We start from the raw sequence: 24,245 nt of genomic DNA on the forward strand, positions 1-24,245 counted from the left end.
TTTACAGTGTTAAATATGTCAGGTCAAGAAAGACTTTCTTTATTTTATATTTTATTTTTTATCAAAACAAGTATTTATGATAAGTGAAATCAAGAAAGACCATGTTTTATGTTTTATAAAAAAAAATACTTATGTTAAGTTAATGCAAGAGAAATGGTCTTTAATTTTTATAAAAAAATATATTTTTCAGGAAATAGTTCAACTTTAAATGTCTAAAGCAGGGGTGTCCAAACTTTTTTTGTTGGGGGCCAGAAGGAGAAATATATTTAAAGTCACAGGCCACACTCCGTAATAAAAAAAATTATGAAATATACCACTTTAAATAATACTTTTTCCTGATTATTTCATTTATACACCATTTTATTTGACTTACTATCTTTGACATTGTTGTGTAAACTAAGATTTTTCAAATTGATGTTTCATTTCATGATGTCTCTTAAAATTAAACTCCTTAATTACGGCAACTTTTAGACTCTTTGGCCCATTTTTCTGCGCTAGAAATGCGCACCCTCTCCGCTTTTAGACTCTTTGCCCTGATTTTCTGCACTAGAACTGCGCACTCTCTCCGCTTTTAGACTCTTTGGCTCGTTTCTGACACCTAGAGTTCAAACTTTGAATCTCACACTGCTTAACAGTGGGCCAACTTTCATTCTATTTCTAAAAGCAATTAGGGCCGCTCCAAAAAAAGGAAACGGGCAGCAAATGGCCTGCGAGCCTTAGTTTGAACACCCCTGGTCTAGAGATACACTGTTGCTGTTAAAAAGGCATTTTTCAATAAAGGCAGTATTGGCAAAACTGGTTATAATTTTTATGTTAAGGTGGCGGGAGGTGGTGTCTGCAGCTGCTGAAAGTAACTAATAAAGTAACTTGTAAAGTAACTTAGTTACTTTTAATATCAAGTTATCCACAAAGTAACTAAGTTACTTTTTAAAGGCGTAATCAGTAATCAGTAATCGGATTACTTTTTCAAAGTAACTATACCACCTCTGCTAGTAACTATATTTCTAATGAATGGGAATACTTCTTACACTTTGGACGCGTGTGTGTGTCTGTGTGTGTGTGTTTAGGCTGCAAAAGACTGCTCTGATCATGGGTAACTCTCACTTTCGTTTTCTGTTTAGCTTTCGAGACCAACATTCCTGAAAACACACACACTATCTGTGTGTATGAAGTGAGGAATTGCTCTTGTGGCTGAATGCAATCAAATAATCACGGCAATCTTTCAGCATGCAGTGTAAATAAAGCCTTCTAAACAGATTATAAGCTGTTCTCCATATTAATACCCGTAAATTCAGAAGAAGTCCTGCATGAGCAGCAGGTGTCCCAACACTTTTGGCCATGTTGTGTGTGTTCAGTCTGTAACTCTCGCTTTCGTTTTCCTCTTAGCTCTCGAGCCTAGACGTCACACTCAGCACTGTTAAAAACACGCGAGCCTCCGCTCGAGCCCCACAGAGCAGTAATGTCTCAGACCGTCCCGAGCGCGTGCGGGATGCTGTGCTACTGGGGGGAGGAGGTTCGGGCGGGGTTCGGGCTGCTGAAGCCTGATGGGGTGCAGAGATCAGACTGGGGGGTTTCCTGCTGCTCCCCAAAGACCCGGATCACACAGATCACCCCCGGGGGGAGGCTGCTGGGCTTCGTGCGGGGAGAGGGGAGCGTGTCCTTCATCAGAGCGCCACCTACTGGGGGGCTGCAGGGCGGCAGGCTGAGTAAGTATAGGGCAGTGGGGGTAGTGGGGGCAATTGGAGGACATTTCTGGGGCACTAAGAGAGTGTATATACCCGTATCACACTTTCATCTTCCTGTATTTATCTCAGAAAAACTGGAGCTGAAGGACAAGATAAGATCGATGAGCTGCGGAGAGAATGATGCTGTTCTTCTGACCAATGAAGGAAAAGTTTTTCAGCTGAACAAATATAATATATGCAGGTTTGTGTTTTTTTTTATTTTTATTAAACAATACAACAACAGTCACTAGAAAAGTGCAATGGAGTGTGAAATGATGGAACAGCAAAAGTGGTTGATGTGATGTTGCTTGGTGTTTTTATAGTGTTGCTAAGAAGTTGCTAAGTAGTTACTGTGGTGTTGCTGGGTGTTTTTATTGGTGCTGCAGAGGATTTGCTAAGTAGTTACTGCGTGGTTGCTGGGTGTTTTTATTGGCGTTGCTGAGGAGTTGCTGAGTGGTTACTATGGCATTGCTAGGTGGTTGCTATGGTGTTGCTGAGGACTTGCTTGGTGTTTACTATGGCGGTTGCTATCATGCTGCTAGGTGGTTACCTGGTGGTGTATAGCTGGTTACTGTTGTATCCAAAGTGATGTTGCTGTGGTGTTACTAGATGGTTGCTATACTGTTAGGTATGGATGTTATATTGGTGGATGTTATATTATAATGTTATAATGTTATATTGACCAATGATATTGGTAGGTAGTTGCAATGATGTATTTAAAATTAGTTTATCCTAGTTCAATGTCTGAATAGTCTTAATAATTAAATGTTTATTACTCTTTAAATGTGAAGTATATTTGCATTAGTATGCTATTTTAATTTTTCTGTGGCATAAAATGGTATTAAAATGAAAATAATATAATAATGACAATATATCATCCAAAAAAGTTATCATCACAGACCTGTTTTTGCTTAAATTCAGTTTTGACTGGAAATTAAGTAAAAGAAAGCTGTAATCTGATGGTTTGATACTTTATACAGTTATCCATTTTTTTCACAGTCCCATCAAATACCTGGCTGATAGAACTGTAATACAGATTGCATGTGGAGACCAGCATTGCATGGCACTAACTGATGGTATGTACCTCACTGATATATTTAAACACATATCTAATACCTCACACAATTTAAATGGTCAGTTTCAGATGCTTGAGAAGACTCAGACTGGCTCAGATCTCTTTATCGGCTGCCAGAGCCCTGAAAGAGCACAGTTGGCCTTGCTCTCTCTCTGGGTGGGTAGATGGCGCTGTCTCCCCTCACCACTCCAGTGGGTGATGTTGCTCAGAACAGGGTGTCTGTGAGCTGTTGTATTGGAACCGAGTCGCTGCGCTTTCCTCCGATTGCACCGTGATGCTACTCCGCAATGGTGCATCAGTGGCAGTTTCGAAAAGAGGCAGAGTCTGACTTCACATGTGTCGGAGGAGGCATGTGCTAGTCTTCACCCTGCTGGTGTTGTGGCATCACTTTATTGGATGATTTGGGCTTGTCAACCATTTAACAATAGAAGAAGAAAAAGTGTTGTGCCAACATCTGACTCCCATTAATGTGCACAATCGAATGTCATGCAGCAGTATGTGTGTAACAGATTAGACTGGTGATTTTCATATCTACTGTAACTGTAGATTAACCCCTATTTATAAACAGAAATGAAAGGAACCTGAGTGGAATCGGTTATGCTCATTCTACTGTGTGATGTGTGCACTTAAAGGGAGTCGGAATTTGGTAGAGCCTCTAAAAAAAAACCCAGCTTGTTGGATTGACAACATGCAGACATCTAACACACTCCCTTGTAAAAGCCAATTAATGTTGATTATAGGAAGATACAGCTCAGGTAGGCGTTTCTTTAATGTGCTCACTGAACTGTAGTGTGAAACCTAAACTATCTGGACTAAACGTACAGGATAAAATCTAACAAACAAATTGACTTTGTACTGGCCTCTTTTAGGTGTGAAAATGCCCTGATGCTTCTTTGTAAAGTTTAATTTCTTAAGACATGGTCTGGATTGTTGGTTGCTGGATAAACTGTAATGGGCTGAGATGGAATATGTTTATGAATATGTTTAATCTTGTCCGCTTTCAGATGGTCAGCTGTTCACGTGGGGTCAGAACTCCAGTGGTCAGCTGGGTTTGGGGAAAAAAGATGAGTCCAGCTCTCAGTCTCCTCAGCCTCTCAAATCAATGACTGGGATCCCGTTGGCTCAGATCAGCGCAGGTGGAGACCACAGCTTCGCCCTGTCTCTTTCTGGAGTCGTGTTCGGCTGGGGCAGGAACAACACTGGACAGCTGGGCCTGGGGGACAGAGAAGGTACTGACTTTACTGTGGTGCTGATGATGTGATATATAGGGATGTAGAAACTCAAGAATGTTTTGACTGGATTGACTGCAATGGTTTCTATCAGCTCTACAATATTAACACTATGGGTTGGTTCCCCAGACAGGTATTAAACCTAGTCCTGGACTACACAGTATTTTGAATGGAGAATTTCTATTTAAAGGAAAAAATAGTCGACTAGTCAAATTTCCATTCTCCCACAGCGTTCCGAGATCCAGGAATTTTAACAGTTTGTCCAAACACCCTTCAGACTGGGTGATACAGGGCATAATTTGCTCAGACAAATCGCTTTTTTCACTGTTATCCAGCTCAAAGTACCTCCACATCTCTATGCTAGAACCCAGATAGCTCTGACATTTAAAACAAGGCATTAATAACTTAATAAGTGCACAAGAAGCTTATTAAAATACACTGTTTACATCCTATAATGAGCTTCAGCTCCTGCTATGCCAGACGCATTCGAAGATATGCGGAGTCTATGTATATATATATATATATATATATATGTCTATGACATTATCAGTACTGTGATGGCAGTGCATGGAGCTAATGCTAGCAGCACAAAGCTAATAGTAGCTAGTTTAGTGTCCCTGTCTTGGAAACAACCCCAGGGTGTCCAGATATTTGTGGACACCATTTCTAATTAATGCATGATGCTTTAAACTGCACCCATTGCTGAAACAGAAGTGCAAATGCACAAATCTGTTTTAATACCAATAATTTCTGTTCTACATAGTGTAGTAAAATTGCTACAAATAAAGTTTACAATGGGAAATTATTAATTAATGTATGACAACCTTATACTCCCTGTGCTGTGCATTCTCAGTGAACCCAGCTATTGTATGCTTATTGTATTTAATTGAGTCTATAGTCTAGTATTACTGTTTAAGCAGCAATTGTGATCCTCATCCATGTATTTTTCCAGATAGGTATGTTCCTGTCTGTGTGAAAAGCCTAAACCGGAAGAAGACAGTGCTCATCTCATGTGGAGAGGACCATACTGCTGTTCTAACAAAGGTTAGGTCCTGCTTTTTTGTAATGTAAATTTATTAAAGCTCTAGAGTGGCCCTATGGTTTTAAGTACAGCTAGTTAATTGCTGAAATGATATAATTGTCAGTCCTGATGCTGTCAGTCTGCCCATTCAGGACAATTGTTGGCCCAAAGACTCCATTTCCCAGCATTCTCAGCCCATGAACTACAATGACACACCTAAACACATGACTCTGCAGCGTTCAACCTCCCCCTCTTTCTGATCGCTCATTTCCCACACCTGTTTGTGTTTGTATGAATAGTCCTTTGTTCCCTTGGTTCTCGGCCGAGTATTATCTAGTTTACTAGCTCTGTTACCACACGTTTTCCTTGCTTTCTTGTCTTGTCTTATGTTATTGACCCTTCTCTGCTCTTAGTTTTCTCTCTTGTCCAGCCCTATAGTTCTGCTGTTGATCTTTAGTTACAGATCTTGCTTTGCTCTCTGACTACTCTTTTGCCTTATTCCTTTACTCCTGATTGTTTTGCCATGTACCGACCCTGCTATTTATTTCTGCCCTGTTGTTCACTACTTGTGCTGTGTACACTAATCTCTTTGGTTAACAATAAATCTGTGTTTTATGATCAATCAGCACTTGTCTCACTTTGTCCTGGGCCAGGTGACAATAATGTGGCTATATTAATTTCTCTGCATGTTTAGGATGGACTGGTGTTCACATTCGGGTCGGGATGTTACGGGCAGCTCGGACATAACTCATTCAGTGATGAGCTTCGACCTCGGCTACTCGGCGGACTCTGGGGGTCAGAAGTGTCCCAAATAGCCTGTGGACGGTAATTAACTGCATCAAAATTCTGCTACCGCCTGATAGAAAACCTTACTGATAATTTAATTACATTTATTCAGCAAAATAATTATGTCAATAATCAATATTATTTATCAGAGCGTTACTGCAATGCCTGCACAAGTTACAATATACAATATAATTAGCAACTTTTATGTTCACATTACTGAGATCAAATGATTTAAAATCTGATTCAATTTAGATTTGAGTCACTTTTAGTCATACTGTATGTGGTCTAGATCTGATTTAATGCTGATTTTAGGTAGATTTTATCTTTTGTCTGTCTGCATACAGCTAGTGCTGTCATCATCCATAAGCAACAGTGTTATGCTGAATTCTGACCCTTGCCAGAAACAGACTCCCCTTTGCAGGCACTATTGGCACAACAGATTACTTGCATAATTAACGTTGTTTCTGTTCATAGATAGATAATAATATGCTTACAAGAAGAATGATAAAATTTGCATTAAATCTGAGACTGGATATTCATAATTATGCCACATGACCACATGCAGGATACGTATCTGATTTAGGACCATCAATCCAAAAGCGGCAAAACACATTCATATATTGATGGGTGCATATGTCCTTTTTTAGGGACAGATTAATCTATATATCGCTTATGTCAGTTTATGAATCTAAACTGCCAGATCCAGGGAAATAATGTGGCTTGTAATGTGAACATAATGTCACTGGCTAATGTATAGCAATAACTATATATTTAACATGTGTCATGTAAGTGTCATGTAAGTAGAATGAAAGCTCAAAGCTCTCATAGAAGCTCATGCTCATAGAAGCCACATAGACCAGCATAGTATAGCCTAGCATAGCTTTTTATACTGGACCAAGACTTGTGTAAATGTTCCCAAAGATTTTCTGTGTAATGATGCTGATATTAGAACTTCAGATATTGTGCAATAACTGTGGATGTATATGTTGTTTTGAATTCTAGACATCACACTCTAACCCTGGTGGGATCATCTAAAACGATCTACTCATTTGGGTGTGGAGAGCAGGGGCAGCTGGGAAATGGACAACACACCAATCAGTGTGTTCCACTCCCTGTACAACTGTTACATTCAGGTTAGTACTGTTATTGTCATGGTTAGTACAGAATGCAGACACGTACAGATACTGATAAAATTATTATAAAATAAACAGATGTAAAACGTAGTCGGTACAGAAAAATAGGTGATCACCAATAACAGGAGCAACGTAGACAAAACCATACCATAAACGAGAGACAGTCCAGAGTTCATACACGAGAGATCCAGTATCAGAGGTAATCCAAGAGGCAGTAGTGAAAACACAGTCCAGGTAATACACAAACAATCCAGTATCAGAGGCAAAGGCAATAATCGGCGTCGAGAAAACAAAGGCAAGGTCATACACCAGATAAACTGAGACAAGAGATATAGAAACGCTTTGTAATGAGAAGAACCTACAATACGCGGCGTGGGTGTTTGTGTGGTGTGCTCTTATATAGTGCCAGTAATCAGTATTCAGGACTTCCTGGAGGAAGCAGGTGAGGTGTCACGTGATCAGGTGTGTGTGATGTCAGTGAGTGGTGCATTCTGGGTAGTGTAGTTGTTGACCTGAGAACCTCCGTTAGAGCTGGGTGTGGAAGGGACAGAGGAGGTAACAGCACCAGACGTGACAGTTATAAACTGGTGACTAAATGAATTTCTTAAGTTTTTACTGCAGTGAGATCTATATGTTATTTTATATATTTATATTTATATATTGTCTAACAACATTTGATGTGGTTGAACAGAAAGCTGCCTGGATCAGACAGTGGAGAGAATCATTGCTGGAGGAAACCTTTCTGTTGCCTTTTGCGCCAAACAGGTGAGCTGAGGATCAGATGACAAACGTCCTTTTTTCTTTTGCAGGGTTTTATTATTTTATTTGCTCTTCATTTTTTTTATTTATTTTTACATTCTGTGTGTTTAAGAATGGGGAGGTTGCCACTGCAGATTCATCACCCAGATCTTCTAAAGGAATTTCAGTACTGGATGATGAACTTATTGAGAACTGGATTGTGAACTGTGAAAAAGCAAAAACATGGCACAAGGTAAAGAGGTAAGCATGGATCAATCTCAATATCAGTACAATATCACTTTTTCTCAGACGTTTTTAGACACGTAACCCTTTACAAAAAGAGTGCTCATTCCTGGACCTGGAGCTCTACCACTCTGGATAGTCCAGGATGTTCATATGCTCCTGAAGGCCTTGATTTTCTGGATTGGGTGTGTTATATTAATGGAGAGAGGTAAACTTTGCGGGGTGGTAGATCCCCAGAACCAATATTGTGCACCCCTGCTTTACCTTATATATAAAGAATATATAAGATACTGTACTAGCTGTGAGGAGCCAGTGCTTCTACAAGTTATTAAGGGCATTTTAACACCTCACCAGCAGGTGTACATACAGTAATCACACTAAAATGAGCACCAAAACGAACTGAGGCGGTCTCAGTTTGGTACCCAAGATTCTCTGGAGTGGTTTATTTGTGGTGACAATAATGTCTGTATCTGACTCAACCATCATATGTAAAAACGGCTGTTCAGGTGCATTTTGACCTGATTTATTATCCAGATATAATTACAGCTATGACCTAATGCCATCAAAACTTTAGTAAAATAAATAGTGGCAAATGGAAATAGCCAGATAGTGGGCAGCTCACAGGAGAGCCTGATGGTCAAATGTCCATTAGTGTCAGTTTGGACAGTTGGGCAGCCATAGCATGACTCATAGGAAGATAAAGTGAAGCAATCAGCTCTGAAAGAGGTTATGGAGTACAGAGAATGTGCACATTAGCAAAATGTGGCTAATGACCCTGACAGGTCTGACTATAACTAAAAGGAAAGAGCCAGAAGGTAACATAGACCTGAGCACAATCTGGAACACTGGCATCCACCCACTCCACTGTCAAGAAACCTGAGTGTGTGCAAGCCTTTTTTTCCTGTGTGAAAACAAACCAAACAAAGAAAACAATTATCTGGACCAGAGCAAATCAACTATATGTGTAAAAAAAGATGTTATTTCTATAGCACAGAAAGAATGACAGAAACAAATGTGATGTGAAATGTGATTTTTTTTCTGTGGAACAGTTTGGTCATGACATTGGGAAAGTGACCCAAATCTATATAGTGCAGCTTCATCCTGAGAAAAGTCTACTTTCTCAGCCTACAGGATAATGGCTTATCCAAAAGTAATGGCTTACTTTGTATGTCACTACAAATGACCTATAAAGACAGTTGTTAATTTCTCTTTTTCTGTAGGAAAATCAAGATGTTATTCTCATCAGCATCGTCAATAAGTGCCAGCTTCGTTGACAAATGGTATACTTTTATTTGTTCTGTTTTTTAGATTTTATTTTTTACCATGTCCAAATTAGTTTCATTCATTTAACCCCATTTTTAATTTTAATTTTTTAGCAAGGATAAACATTACAAAACATCCGAAGGTCATTCTGGTCTGGATTTGTCTTTGGCTCGCTGTGCTTTTGAGAAGCTGGCTAAACAGCAGAAGATTCTACTTGAGGTACGGCTCTGAAGGTCCTCATCTCCTATCTGGTATAAGGTTTCATATAAACATTATGTTAATATGTATAATGATTTGTATAGTCTGTATATACTTGCATAGAACAAGTGAGCAGAGCTTATAATAAACTGAAGAAAATGATGCATAAAATTTACTTAAAAAAACGTTTGCAATGGTTTCTAGACTTAAATGTTACATTTAAATAAGTGAACTGAACTTCAGTCAATCCTTTCTTTTAGTAAACTTTACTTAATTTCTGCATACAATATTACCTAATTTATATTACTCAAATACTTTATGATACATAATATATTATAATTCCTGAAATGTAAATAGTTTTAGTTAAAACACACATAATACGCTGTCTCAACACATGGATGGCATGTAATACATTATTTTAACCCTCGTGTGGTGTTCGGGTCTGTGGGACCCGTTTTCATTTTTCATCAAATGATACTAAAAAATATTTTTTCTAACTCAAACTCATTGGCATTGGCTCATTTTTTGTGAAAAACATATATCAAAACACATTTTCGATAAACACACACTGTACACCCCACCCCTCCCCCCCCCCCACCCCCCCCCAACACACACACACATTTATATTACACACAGTATGTTTGGCCAGGGGCTAATAAACATTGCTTCATTTGTAAATTTGAAACTAAACAAATTTTCTTCTCATATCTTGAGTTTAATTCATTTTCTTTTACATTTTTTTAAAAAACTAATAAAAAAAGAGTAGCACTTTTTGAAAGAAATGTAACATAAGAAAGGTAAAGGGCAAATATTAACCATGTAAGCTGTTTATATTGCTTGCAATTTAGGTGAAGCAAGCATGTGTAACGCATTTTAATGTAAAATTGCTTAAATTTGCTGATTTAAATACAAGTAACAAAGTAAACGAGTAACAAAAATATGAACACCACACAAGGGTTAAGTATACTAAAAGGAATGTATTACATGCCATTCATTTGTTGAGACAGTGAGACTTGGTCTGTTTAGAAAATACATATTTGAGATTATGTAGATATTTGAATGTGTGTTTTAACTAAAATATATATAATAATATTGTATGAAGTAATTGTAATTAGGTAATATTGTGTAACAGAAAGGACTGACTGAAGTTCAGTTCACTTTTTTACTCTTTGTAACATTTAGGTCTTAAAACCAAGTTGAAGTTATTTTAAATTGATCTGAAATTAAATGTACTTAAAAAAAGCAAATGCAAAGTAAATTTGACGTCATTTTACGTCAGTCAGGTTGCGTGTTTCTCACATCTTTGTTTTTTCCGCTTATAGTGAACTCTGTGTTTCTTTGTTGTTTTTGTTCTGGTTTATTGCTTTTGTTCTTTGTTTTCCTGACCCTGGTGGTATTTTCTTTCAGGTGGAAAGCGTAGTGGAGCGGGATCTACTTCCCTCTCTGAAGAACACCACTGCTGCAGGTGTAGAAGCTCTGAGAGTTTACCTCATCCTGCCTGAACTCCTCAGAGTGCTCAGAAAAATCCAGCGTGGCACACAGCTCACCATAGATCTGGCCAATTCCATTTTAAAACTGGATCAGGAGTCACTGAATTTACTGAGTAAGTATTTTTTTTTTTTTGAAAAAGTAATATACACATATGAAATTATGCACTGAACAAAAAAGTGTTTGTCCTCCATAATCCCCTGACCTGAACCTGATCAACTGAAATTTGGGATAAGCTGGAGCTTCACAGCGTAAAGGAAAAGCAGCAGCTATTGTTCAGCACCTCCAGGAACTCCTTTAGAAAATACCAAGAGTGTGAAGATCTGTTCTTAAAGCTATACTTTGTTTAACACTTTTTGTTTGCTAAACAATTCCACATGTGCTCCTATATAGAATTAAAGTGGCAGTCTGTATTATTATTTAGTTTCTAAACTAAAAGCAGAAGCAGAGTGGATCAAAGTGATCAAATATTGTGCTTAATGGTACCAGTGTGCTGGAACGACCATCCGTGCTAAGTCTAATATATTCATTCTAAAAACTGGGAAGTTCTTCTGCCCACATCACACGTCTTCACGCACTTACGTCACACGTACAGCCTCTAAAAGAGGATGCGGCTTAGTTTTACTGAGCACGGGGGGCTGGTGGAGCAATGGAGACTTCAGAAGGGCTCATTCACTCATAGAAAAACAAAGAAACGAAGGAGTGATGCAAACTCTGAAGCCAAAAAGGAGTGCGATATAGTCTGCGCTAAAACCAAAACTAATATCAGATTGTCGTTTGAACTGTGTAGAGAGCCCTGTGACCTGAATTGGTTTAAAAGTGATGCTGAGTCTGACTGAGCGTGCTCTCTCTCTCTTTGACTGAACATAACCTGGAATCGGATTCATCCGCTCTGAAAGGAGATCCCATGACACCCGCCCAGTTTAAAATGATTATTCCGCATGCTCGGTGCAATTACCCATTTTCACCAGAGAGGACCCTAAATCCTAAAACTTACGGACATCAGCTTTAATAGTAAATGTAAATGATAAAAACATCCGAAGGTAAAAAAAAATCATAAAAAGAAAGAGAACACGTAGAATGAGAAGAAGTGTGTCCAAACATTTGCCTAGCTTAGCCTAGCATTAGTCTAACATAGTTTTTAAGACTGTGGGCCCTATTTTAGTGATAAATAGTGCATAGCTGGATTTAGACTTGTTGATGTGTCTTTGGTATCGTGTACTATTGGGTGCATTGGGTGGCTGACTCTTGACTGTTGTCAGGATTTGAATTAGTCAGTGGCGCAACTGCATTTCCCTCACACCTCACTTCCAGATCACCACGCCCAATCGGTGTAAATATATTCCTAAAAAACTCAAACCGCTTTTTTTAACGGTGCTTGCACACAAGGCATGAAAATAGACTGTTGATGGGGTGTAAGATAGCACCGAGCATCACGACGCACCTTGTGCAGGGTGTACCATAGAACCCTGTAACTGCTACTGTCCTCTCTGTTGTCTCATCAGCATGGTGTGCGGTTAGCAAGCTCATTAAATTCTGTAAGGTCTGCTAAGGCTAACAGCTAATAGCTAACAGTTCTTCCACATCCAGCGCTTATATTCAGTAGTGGTGCTTTCTTCCCATTTGGTTCGTTTTTTTACCCTCATTTCTTTATCCCGTTGAACTTCTGACTTTTTTAGCGGGCTGGATTTTTGTTAATTATAGAGGCATCTTGGCAAATTTAAATAAAATATTTTAAGACTGTTACATAACAGTTTTGAAGATTAAGGCCACTGTTTTACATCTGTGAAAGTTTTGCTTTTGAAGAACCATAAAACAGGACTTGCCAGCTTCATGTTTCAAAATCTGACTAATTAATTACGCCAAGAAAAATTACCTACAGCTTTTAGATTATAGAGCATCTTTAAAGTGTAAATGATGTTTTCGCTAACCTATAATCAGCCAAGAATTTGTATGTGTTAATGTTTTGTAACATTCTCACAGCAAACCTGTGGACCAGAATGCCCTATTACTACTACAGAACAGCGGTGAGGATGTTTCACTCTGTGGCTGCACACTTCATATCCCAGATGATGACTGACATAAGCTGCTGGGATGCATTAAAGCCTACACTGCATGTTCTGCAGAAGCTGTATGAGGTTAGAATGATAAGAATTAGACAATTCTTTTACTATTCGTCTTTCTTAGCCTATTTTTTCCAAGTCTTTCATTCAAACTCAATTTCACACTCACAATCTACTATCTACTACAGTCTACTATGTTGTGTTTTATAAAGTAGATTATATATAATTTTGTCCTAAAGGCCCTTTCTAAAATTAGAAACAGCCTGACAGAACGTGATAACAAAGGATTCGTTTAAAATGATATTATACTGCTTATTTAATAATTACTGCTTCTTTATTCGATCTATTGGTATGGTCAGCTGAAGTGTTCAACATGACCAGTTTAAAGTGACTCATTTTAGAAAAAATCTAAATTACTATTCATGTCTGCAGTCTGTTTTTCAATACTCATTTTTAATACTGTCATTTACTCTCATCCACATGTAAAAAAAACTAATAAATACATCCTTCTGATATATATTTTTTTGGATAATAATATTGCTCATCTAATCTAACACTCAGACCTTGCTCTCTGTTTGTATTGTTTGCCGTTATTGTAAATATACAGAAACAGATACAGAAACAGAGAGATTAAACTAAATAAAGAAAAAAAAAGCATTTTTCCAGGGTTTTCATGATGTCTCAGATAAAAAAAAACATTTAAACAGAAATTACAAATACAATACAAATTTCTGATGTAAAAGGCATGCTAAAGGCAGCATGTATTATGTTACCAGCAGAGTGTTTACCCAGACATTTTTGTTTATTAAAACAAATCTTGATCATTTTGAGTGTCATACCTTTTGAAAAATTTAATCTGTCATATTTTCTGATTGTTTCTTGGAGACTTTTACACCTTTATTCATTTGTTTTTGTAACAAAATCTTATTATCAGTGTAAAGTCAGAAACCACTTTTTCCATCTTAAATAAATTCTCTGTATATTACACTGTACTGTACTGTATTTTTTTTTTACTAATTTTTCAAATGTTCCTGTAATTGTTTGTTTTTGTTTAACTGGAAACAATGTGTAAGAAATGCTGTAATAATGTTATGACAAAACTATTATTATGTCACACATTTTCATAATGTTTTTTTCCGCAATATTATTTCTGGCGTGTTAAAAATGTTACACCTTATTCACAATTTACATGTTCCTAAAACTTTTAGCTAGCTAATTTTTTATACTTTTGCAGGTTAACAGTCAGAGAGTCACACGTCTGACTGAAGGATTTTTCTATATAAAGGAGATCAACATCTTTTTTGCTTGGGTAAGTGTTAAGATGCTAACAACTTAATATCCATTGAAGCTCACAGTTTAATAATCATATGTCTAGATAAACCTTCATATCCAATTTTGCAAGTGCTGTAACTCTTAAAGCGCAACATATCCTTTAGCAGACTCTGATATGAATACAACCTCATTTTGTGGTTATATATGTTTTTTTTCCAACAAGCCAAATATTAATAAATTTCATTCATTCAGACTAAATCTGAACATATGCTTAGTTATTTCATGTTTTTGTGTCTTTGCAAGCTAAATTCTATTCAGAGTTACTGGGACCTTCTAGAATATGAAAATTTCCTGGAGACAATGGTAAGCAGTTTCAATTCAGTTTTGAAAGCATCTTGCATTTTAATGTATATGGTATTTATTTATTTGTTAACTTTTTATTTTTTTTAGGAAAATATCGACATTTTTGTCTCTTTCCCTTCTGCCCTTGATCTAAAGAGTAAATGCTGGCTTTTCATGGTGAGTCTCATAACCCAGAAGCAGTATTCAAACACTTTATTATAAACACCCCTTACAGAAAGAAAATATATGTCCCAATATATTAACTGTCAATATATAGAATTATTTAATTTCACAATTTACTGCTTAATTGGAAAGATTCAATATTTTTCATGGATACTGTGCTACTGATTAATATGTGACTGAAAAAATATCATATATTTAAAAAATACTAACAATTTATAGACTAATATATGGTGTTATATAATAAGTAATATATTACAATATATTTAAAATACATGAGGAATTGCCACTTTTCATATATTGTATATATTTACTCATGTATATTAATATATTTAGTTTTATATGTAACAATATCTTTAATTATATATTTAACCATATTTAACTACTATATATTACCACATTTGTTGTGTTGTACTGAACAGTATATTTTACAATACACTGAATTATATGTTTATGCATACATATTTCCATATATTACCAGAACATGTACCATATATTACCACATATGTTGCAGTGTACTTAATTACGCATTAAACAATACACATCACTAAATTTAAGAATATATTTCAATATATTACTATCAGTAATACACATATCATATATTATCACATATATCACAAAGTATTTTATTATATATTTAACAATACACTTCACTATATATTCAAGAAAATATTTCCAAAAGTTACTATCTATAATTCATATACCATATATTACCATATATATCACAATGTATTTTCTTATATATTTAACAATACTCGTCACTATATATTCAAGAATATATACTACCATATACTAGTATATGTATAATACAAAAACAGATAAAAGTATGAGAATATTAACATTAAAGAGTTCCATCATCAGCAGTCGTGCCATCACATTAGCTGTGGCTTGTAATTTTGCAGTCTTCCAACAATGAGCTGAGACAGTGGTGCCTTAGCTCATTGGAAGAAAATGAGAAATAAACAAACAATGACCAGCAGCAACACAATGCTACTTAGTTACAAGTGGGTCAGAATACTCTTAGATTAAAAACAAGTTTAAGTATTCGGAACCCATTCGTAACACGCCTAATTTAAAGTTAAACTGTGATAGTTTAATAATGTACAGCTAAATCTTTACTACAATATAAATTAGCAAAGCTATTTCATGGGCCAACGCTAGATAGCTAGGTTAGCTATTTATAACATATCTCAAAGCTAAGTCAGCTAGCTAGCTAGTTAACTTCAAGCTAAGTTAGCTTGTTATAACATATTTTAAAGCTAGGCAGGCTAGTCATAACTTATAAATTAAAGTTAGGTTAGCTAGTTAACTTAAAGCTAGGTTAGCTAGCCATAACTTATAACATAAAGCAAAGTTAGCTAGCCATAATTTAAGACATAAAGCTAGGTTAGCTAGTCATAACTTATAACTTAAAGTTAGGTTAGCTACTTAACTTAACCCTTGTGTGGTGTTCATATTTGTGTTACTCGTTTACTTTGTTACTTGTATTTAATTCAGCGAAATTAAGCCATTTTACATTAAAATGCTTTACACATGCTTGCTTCACCTAAATTGCAAGCAATATAAACAGCTTACATGGTTAATATTTGCCCTTTACCTTTCTTATGTTACATTTATTTTAAAAAGTGCTACTTTTTTTTTATTTGTTTTTTAATAAAATGTAAAAGAAAATTAATTTAACTCAAGATATGAGTAGAAAATTTGTTTAGTTTCAAATTTACAAATGAAGCAATGTTTATTAGCCCTTGGCCAAACATACTGTATGTAATATAAATGGTTAGGGGGGGGGGAGGGTGTACAGTGTGTGTTTATCGAAAATGTGTTTTGATATATGTTTTTCACAAAAAATGAGCCAATGCCAATGAGTTTGAGTTAGAAAAAATATTTTTTTTGTATCATGAAAACGGGTCCCACAGACCCGAACACCACACAAGGGTTAAAGCTAGATGTTGCATACCCTGCCTCCTGGCGTGCCTGCATGGCCACCATATTGGAGGAGGCAAACATGCGCCCCAAGTGCATTAATTTACACTGAGGAAGGTGTAAAATACACCTATAATAATCACAACTCCACCGATTTATACCCGATTTTCATACGGTTTGGTTTGTTACAACCAGTAGAGATGCAATAATGGAAATACTGAAATACTTTATATTATGCTTTTAAACAAAGACAGCCATATGGTATAGCATATTAATAAGGTTTATAAATTAATTTTATATTTAGATATACATACATAAACGTAAATACACACATTATATATATACTTCACTTTCTAAATTCATTTCTCTGATATGTATATGTTGTTGTTTTATTCTATAAACTACGGACAACATTTATCTTTGTTAGCTGTCATTAATCAGGACAACATGTGATCCACTTCACAAATTCACACTCAGTAATGAGCAGCGCTGATGCTCCCTCCAGTGGGAAATGGACAATCTCTAGGATACCATAGATGGTGCATGTGAAAGCGTGTAAAAAGTAATAATGTCTATAGTGTACATAACCTGTGTTAGTAGCTGCGGTCCAATCTGAAGGGAGCTGCCTAGGTAGTCATTGCCTTCAAAGGCAGCTCCCTCGTTCGGCAGGGATCTTATAAGGCAGCGCGTTCGGGACACGCTCTGGAGTCAGCTTACCGCATCACGTTTAGCGCGCTGTGCTCCTGAGCTGTTCACAAATAACTAAAGCTAATGATCACTTACCTCGGGATAAATCAGTGGCAAAATGCAGCGGCAGCTATTTCTCTTTTACTCATCCAAATATGACATGTATTTAAATATTCATGATTTACTTTAATTATACACTTTTCCTCACTTAATTCTCAGAGTATGGTCAGTTTCATTTATGTATTTAATTTATTTTTGATTAGATGCTTCATAGAAATGCATGAGTAATGAAACCATAATATAATAAATATTTTGTATGAGCCATCAGAGCTAAATTATCAAACTAAGCTATGTTTCACACAATAGTACATTCATACACAGTCAGCTAATTTATCTTTACCTTTTAGTTGCATAAAACACATGATTCATAAACTTTTTATTTATTTATTTACCCATACCCACTAGTTGAGATGTGATACTACAATAAGCATAGTGACTATAAAACACAGCAAGCAAAAATAATAATGTTAAGAGAGAAAACTTTATTACATTCAAAGAAAAAAATATATATTCATAAAGGGAGCTAACGCTGCCTCCAGCCGGTCTGACCAGCGTTTACCTTCCCCGGCCCACGTTCATCCCTGTGGAAAAAATAAATCTGAATTAGTAACAGTGGTTTATGGAGAACACGCTCATAATTCCACTATTTACACAATTAATCACTCAGTTACAGGTAAATCTAGTTATTCCCTCTAACAATTAAACTGTTTACGCATTAAATCACTAAATTACAGGTTATTCTACACGTTTACACTATTTACACAGTAAATCACTTAGTTATACGTAACAGTGACTTAAAACAGTTAAAACTTTTTATACTGGACGGCCAGGGTATCTTTGTTTCCTAGCGGGGGTTTCCTCAGCGCTGCAGCCGCGTTTGGTACTCTGTAAGTCGGCTAGATGCGTGTTAGCTTACCCGGTAAATTAGCGCGATAAGCTAACGGTAGCTTCCGCCGGTCAGGTCTTACATTAAATGAAGTACAGGCGAAAACAACGATGGAAAACAACTTAAAACAGTCTAAAATATGCTAGTTTGATAAACCCACGCAGCGGTGAGTGGAAATACAGGAGGAAATTACTTACATTTGTACAGAAACTCCGTGGCAGGCCGGCTCCGTCCGCCATGTTTTTAAATCTGAGCGCTGGAACTCTGAGCTGGGGAAATGCATCATGGGATTGCCTTCGCCGTGAAGGATACATCTCACGCTGCCTTCAGAATCGGGGTAAAATAAGGCAGCTGCCCAGGTAGGCAGCACATGCTACCTTCCGAATGGGACAGTCCTTTTCTCGGGGGCGCGCCTATGCTGCCTGCAAATGCTGCCTAGTTGGGCAGCTCCCTTCAGATTGGACCGCAGCTAATGTGTGGTGTTTAAAATGATTTTTGCTGCCTCCACATGGCCAAAAAATAAATGAAAATAATATTTGTTTATTTCTTGTGTGTGTAGGGGGAGTTAATCCACATTTATTGTTGTTCATATCTTATTAAAGTGTAACATACACTGTTTATTATATTGTATACATATACATATATGAGCCATTGCAACCAATGGGTGCCAGCTGTTGTTGAATCTGCAATTTAAATGTATTTATTTTATCTTTTTTAATCTCTGAACCTATTTTAACTATTATGGATTTATTATGAAAAAATATTAAAGCATGAATGGGATTTGGACTCAACAATGCAAACAAATATCTCTGAAGTATTTTAATAATTATATTTTATGGTAAAGTTTGTACTTAAGAGAGTGGAGACATGTAACAAATTCTATTTTTTCAGTGTTCTAAGTAGTTCTTATTAATACTTTAATTACATATCTTACTTTTGCAATTAGTTCAATGTACAAGACACTATGCGTAATGTATTTATGTGTATATATGTATATATAAATATAAAATGCTATACCATATGTCTATCTTAGTTTAAAAGCATAATATAAAGTATTTAGCATGAAAGCAGGTAGTTGTAATGTGTGACAGTGTCCTGGATCATAACTGCCTCTCTGCTGTTTGTAATAAACCAAACCGTGTGAAAATAGGGGAAAAATTGGTGGAGTTGTGATTATTATAGGTGTGTTTTACACCTTCCTCAGTGTAAATTAATGCACTCGGGGCGCAGGATTGCCTCTGCCAATATGGCGGCCGCGCAGGCACACCAACTCCAATAGACAGCGCCAGTCGATGCAGCGTCTATATATATGATGTCTATAGCCATAACTTATAACTTAAAGCTAGGCCAGCTAGCCATAACTTATAACTTAAAGCTAGGTTAGCATCATTGTTATGTTTATATTTTTTTTATTTTCTGTTTAGGAACTGCAGAACAGAGAGCAGCTAGGGATGTTTGGGTGTAGAAATGTTCTCTGTGTGAACAGGGAGACCGTCCTGGCAGACACTCTCACCTACCTGAAAACAGAAGAGCATGATTTTTGTTTCACGCTACAGGTTTGTTACAGATTCAATTTTGCATGAATTACAGCTTTTATTCAAATACACATTTTCGTCTCAGTTTGATACCTAATACCTAATCCAGAAAAGACTGATCTGCATTAAAATAAATAATCTTTCCATCGATCAGTCAGATAATCCAGAATCTCTTGTTTACAGGTGAAGTTTGTTCTGGAGGATGGGCACGATGATGGAGGTTTGTGTAAAGAATACTTCAGACTGATTGGTCAGGATCTAGCAAAATCCTCCGGCCTGATTCAATCAAATGAAGATTCAAAGCTCTTCTGGTTCTCTGCAGATGTAAGTCTACAGTCAGTATTTATGCTTTCTCAGAACTTCTCAAAACTGCTGTTAGTTATCAGATGAAAAAGGATGATTACTTTATTGTGTTTTGCAGACGTCTGGTACTACAGATGGGTTTTACTACCTGGGCATAATCTGCGGAATGGCCTTTTATAATCAGGTCCATTTAAACATTGGATTTCCATTAGCACTCTTCAAGAAGCTTCTGCACTTGAATCCAACTCTCAGGGACCTGGAGGAGCTGTCCCCTGTGGAGGCCAGGTTCAGATTTCTCTGTTAACCCTTATATTCTAATTGCACTTTTTTAAATAATTTGGCTGCATCCAGAAGGAAATGTAATTAAATGCTATTCAGAAGGGAGAACAATACATTTGTGGTAGGGGTGTTAGAAGTGCTGATAATGCATCTAATAACTTTCCACACATTTTCACTCAGGGATAGGTCTAGTGAGGTGAGCAAACACACTAAGTTCGACATTACTTAGTATCTACTTAGTAACACCATAGCAACCACCTGGGATAGCACAGCAAGTAACTAGTAACCATATGGCAACACCATGACACCCACTTGGGCTACAACTGAAACCTTTGGCAATCACCTTGCATCATCATAGCAACCCCTAGCACCCCATAGAAGTCACTTAGCAGATCATAGCAACCCCTAAAAGCCCATAGAAATCAGTTAGCAACATCATAGCAACCCCCTTGGGGTACCATAGCAACTGCTTAGGAAAACCAAAACAATCAAATTTGCTCACAGAGCAACACAATAGCAACCACCTATCAACAACTTTGCAACACCCTAACATCCAGCTGGGACATCATAAAGACCACCTAACAACATTGTAGCAATCCCTAGCACGCCTCTAGGAAGCACTTAGCAGCACTATTGCAACCCTCTTGGGGTACCATAGCAACTCATTAGGAAAGCAAAACAACTGAATTGAATACTATAACCACCACCTAGCAAAACAATAGCAATTGCAAAACAACACCATTGCAACCACCTGGGAAACCATAGCAACTACCTAGCAACCACTGAGCTTTTTTGTTTGTGTTCTCAAAAACTGAAAGTGTTCTTAGGTTTTGATTTATATAGATTATCATAAAATTATTATTACTTTTGTTGAAGTTGTGTGTTTTTTTTGTTCTTTTAAAACAGAAACCTGAAAAATCTGCTGACAGAAGATGAGGACGTTGTGGAAAAATTCTACTTGGATTTCACAGTAAGAAGATTGATTTGTACTTTTTTGTTTATTTAAGTGTAATCTTTTTCTGAGTATTGATAAGAATATTATTGATAAGAGTATTTTTTATTTTAGTTGCATGGAAAAGAGCTCATTCCCAACGGACAGGAAGTCCTGGTCACCAAAGTCAACAGGTGCGCTGTTGATGTTCACCAATTTTTCCCCACAAGTCTGACAGAATAAAGTCTTGCTCAAGCTCGGCTGATGTATAACATCATCAGCTGAGACTCGGCATCGGCCATGCGGATTGTAGTTTATGCTACAATCAGCTCTGGCCGATTCCCATATTATACTCTGCAACCAGCGTGTTGGTACAAGCTGTTAGGCCTGATTCCCACACTTGGCAACCAGGTTGTTAACCCAAGCTTTTCAGCTTGATTTTCATTTTATACTTGGCAACCAGGGTGTTGGCGCAAGCTTTTCAGTCTGATTGTCATATTATACTTGGCATTCAGAGTGTTGGCACATGTGATTTGTGCCCATTCCCATATTACATACTTACCAGAATGGTGTGTTGGAATGTGGCACTTAGCCTGCATATGAGCCAAGCATTTTGGGCCAGTATTGGGCCTAGATTTATACTGGAGCCAGAAATGGCCCATAAGATTTGCAATTTGGGATGTCTATTAATAGAACAATCTGCATGAAAACAAAGTTTTTAATCTTTGATGAAAAACAAGCTAATTTCCACTAAACTCCATGTATCCCATTCTCTTACAGGCAGAAATATGTGGACTTGTACGTTGACTATTTTTTCAACAAGTCTGTGGAGTATCAGTTCACAGAATTTGCGAAAGGTTTTTCTGAGGGCGTCCACGTCGAGTTCTGGACGATGTTTCTGCCTGAAGAGCTCAGGCTTCGTCTCTACGGCACGTGCGAATACAAGTGGGAGGAGCTTCAGAAGGTAGAGCATAAACTTACTAAGAGCCTGTCTTAATCAATCGGTTGTCATTAATAGGATAATAATAATAATGTGATTTTGAACTAAAACCGGATGATAAAAATATTGAAAAATATTATTTCACAATATTTCATGACAATTTCATGATGCACAGTATTTATCGTAATGTGTTTTGACATAAAAACAAAATGCACCAGTAGTGGCAGATTCTGAAAAACTGTTATTCAAAATACGACTATTTATGTTGTCTTTTTTTGATGCACATCAGCTAGTTAAACAGCTGTATTCATACTGTAAGAACTAATTATTGCGCACATCTATTTTAAACGGATTTTATTGCTGTGTGTTCTTTTCCCCCAAGATCACTACTTATGAAGGCTGTGGACCCCTAGACGACCTCATCCAGAATTTCTGGACTGTTTTTCTGGAGCTCTCTGAAGAACACCAGAAGAAGTTTCTGGGTGAGTTTTAATCTTTACAACAGCTGTCAGTGTTTTACAGTATGAAGCCCATGTATCAAACACAAGGCTCACATCAAAGCTATTTTGGGATTCTTAGAATATTGGCTACAATATTTCACAATCCATTGCACTACAATCCCCAGCATGCACTGCAATGTAACGTTGAAATCTTTTGAAATCCTTTTAAAATCCTGTATGGTGTTTTTTCTGGTTAAAACACCGCTGAGATAAATGGTTTTGAGTAATGTGGTTATGTGCATTTTACATAATACTGCACATAACTTATTTACCTTGTATTTAATTTGACTTTAATAAATAACTATTTATTTGTTGTTGTTTTTTTTCAGTTTTCATGTACGGGTCAGACTGGCTGCCGGTTGGAGGACTCTCTCAGTTGAGGCTGAACATCAGGAAACGTGTTTATGAAAATGCAGATGAGCGTTTCCCAGCGGCACAGACCTGTTTCGGCAACCTGGAGCTTCCAAACTACAGCGACATCGATGTCCTCCGAGCCAGACTGGTTCATGCTATCACCTGCTGTGAGACTTTTGGGGTGGCTTGATTCATCTGCTTAAGTTTTTATTGGAGATAAGAGAGGTTTTAGTGTTACAGATTACAGAGGTCTCAGCAGATGACTGTGTAAATAACTCAACTCAGACATCATCAAGTATATGTCTATATATTTGTATAAGGGTCATAAAATGCCTTTTTTGTAAAGCATACTTATTTCTGAAAAAGTTGTAAAATCGAATATTTATGAAAATGTAGCAGGTCAATAACTTAGTTCATTGTTTTACTTTTTTTTTTTTTACATTTTTCTCTCAGCTGCCCTATTTATGTTTTCTATGCTGTGAAATTAAAGGGAACAAAACTTATACAAATATAATTAAAGTGAGATGTATCTTCTTTGTCAGACTCTTAAATGAATCTTGTGTTATTTAGTCAAGTCAAGTCAAGTCATTATCAACCGCTTTATCCATTAAGGGTCGCGGGGGGTGCTGGAGCCTATCCCAGCCAGCATCGGGCGGAAGGCAGGATACACCCTGGACAGGCCGCCAGTCCATCGCAGATTGTGTTATTTATTTAGGATGAAATTATGAAGACCTCCCATTTCTAAGACAAGGCAGAAACTTACTTCATGTACATATAATGGGCTTTGCAAATTGATTTAATCAACTGAGCCATAAATGTGTCCTATGGTGTGACATAAAAATAATAAAATAGACATTAAAATAATTAATATTATACAAAAAGCATTAAAGAGATGCATTTTTTTTGCTAGTCACTGAATAGTTTATATATAGTGTTGTTTATTTAATATAACATTGTGAATATTTTCCATGACTTGAGGAGAGTTACACTAAAGTACAACAAAATGTAACACTTTCAGTGGTTTCAGAATATGGTGTCACACTGGAGGACACGGTTCCCACAACCAAATTTTGATTTGATTAGGCTTATGGT

At 36.8% G+C, this 24,245-nt stretch overlaps 1 protein-coding gene across 1 annotated transcript; it reads left to right on the top strand.

Annotated features, from left to right (window-relative positions):
* Window positions 1–1,429: 1,429 nt before the first annotated feature.
* Window positions 1,430–23,693, top strand: LOC103046997 (probable E3 ubiquitin-protein ligase HERC3). Its single transcript, XM_049480982.1, has 24 exons — window positions 1,430–1,706; window positions 1,815–1,926; window positions 2,724–2,800; window positions 3,804–4,028; window positions 4,981–5,072; window positions 5,744–5,874; window positions 6,838–6,968; window positions 7,660–7,733; window positions 7,840–7,967; window positions 9,170–9,229; window positions 9,326–9,431; window positions 10,818–11,013; window positions 12,882–13,036; window positions 14,196–14,270; window positions 14,537–14,596; window positions 14,684–14,752; window positions 19,736–19,867; window positions 20,030–20,170; window positions 20,268–20,434; window positions 21,335–21,398; window positions 21,495–21,553; window positions 22,140–22,323; window positions 22,682–22,781; window positions 23,129–23,693. Exons 1-24 carry the CDS (start codon window positions 1,460–1,462, stop codon window positions 23,341–23,343), a joined length of 3,000 nt encoding a protein of 999 aa, XP_049336939.1. The 5' UTR covers window positions 1,430–1,459; the 3' UTR covers window positions 23,344–23,693.
* Window positions 23,694–24,245: the final 552 nt, after the last annotated feature.

The sequence above is a fragment of the Astyanax mexicanus genome, chromosome 7 (genome assembly GCF_023375975.1).
Source record: "Astyanax mexicanus isolate ESR-SI-001 chromosome 7, AstMex3_surface, whole genome shotgun sequence".
Taxonomy (NCBI): Eukaryota; Metazoa; Chordata; class Actinopteri; order Characiformes; family Acestrorhamphidae; genus Astyanax; species Astyanax mexicanus.

What these genes read in the sequence shown, in the direction of transcription:
- LOC103046997 (XM_049480982.1), top strand. Translation starts at nt 1,460, where the DNA reads ATGTCTCAGACCGTCCCGAGCGCGTGCGGGATGCTGTGCTACTGGGGG. An exon ending in ATACTGCTGTTCTAACAAAG is followed by an intron (nt 5,073 to 5,743) that starts GTTAGGTCCTGC and finishes CTGCATGTTTAG; the next exon opens with GATGGACTGGTGTTCACATT. An exon ending in TCTTCTGGTTCTCTGCAGAT is followed by an intron (nt 20,171 to 20,267) that starts GTAAGTCTACAG and finishes TGTGTTTTGCAG; the next exon opens with ACGTCTGGTACTACAGATGG.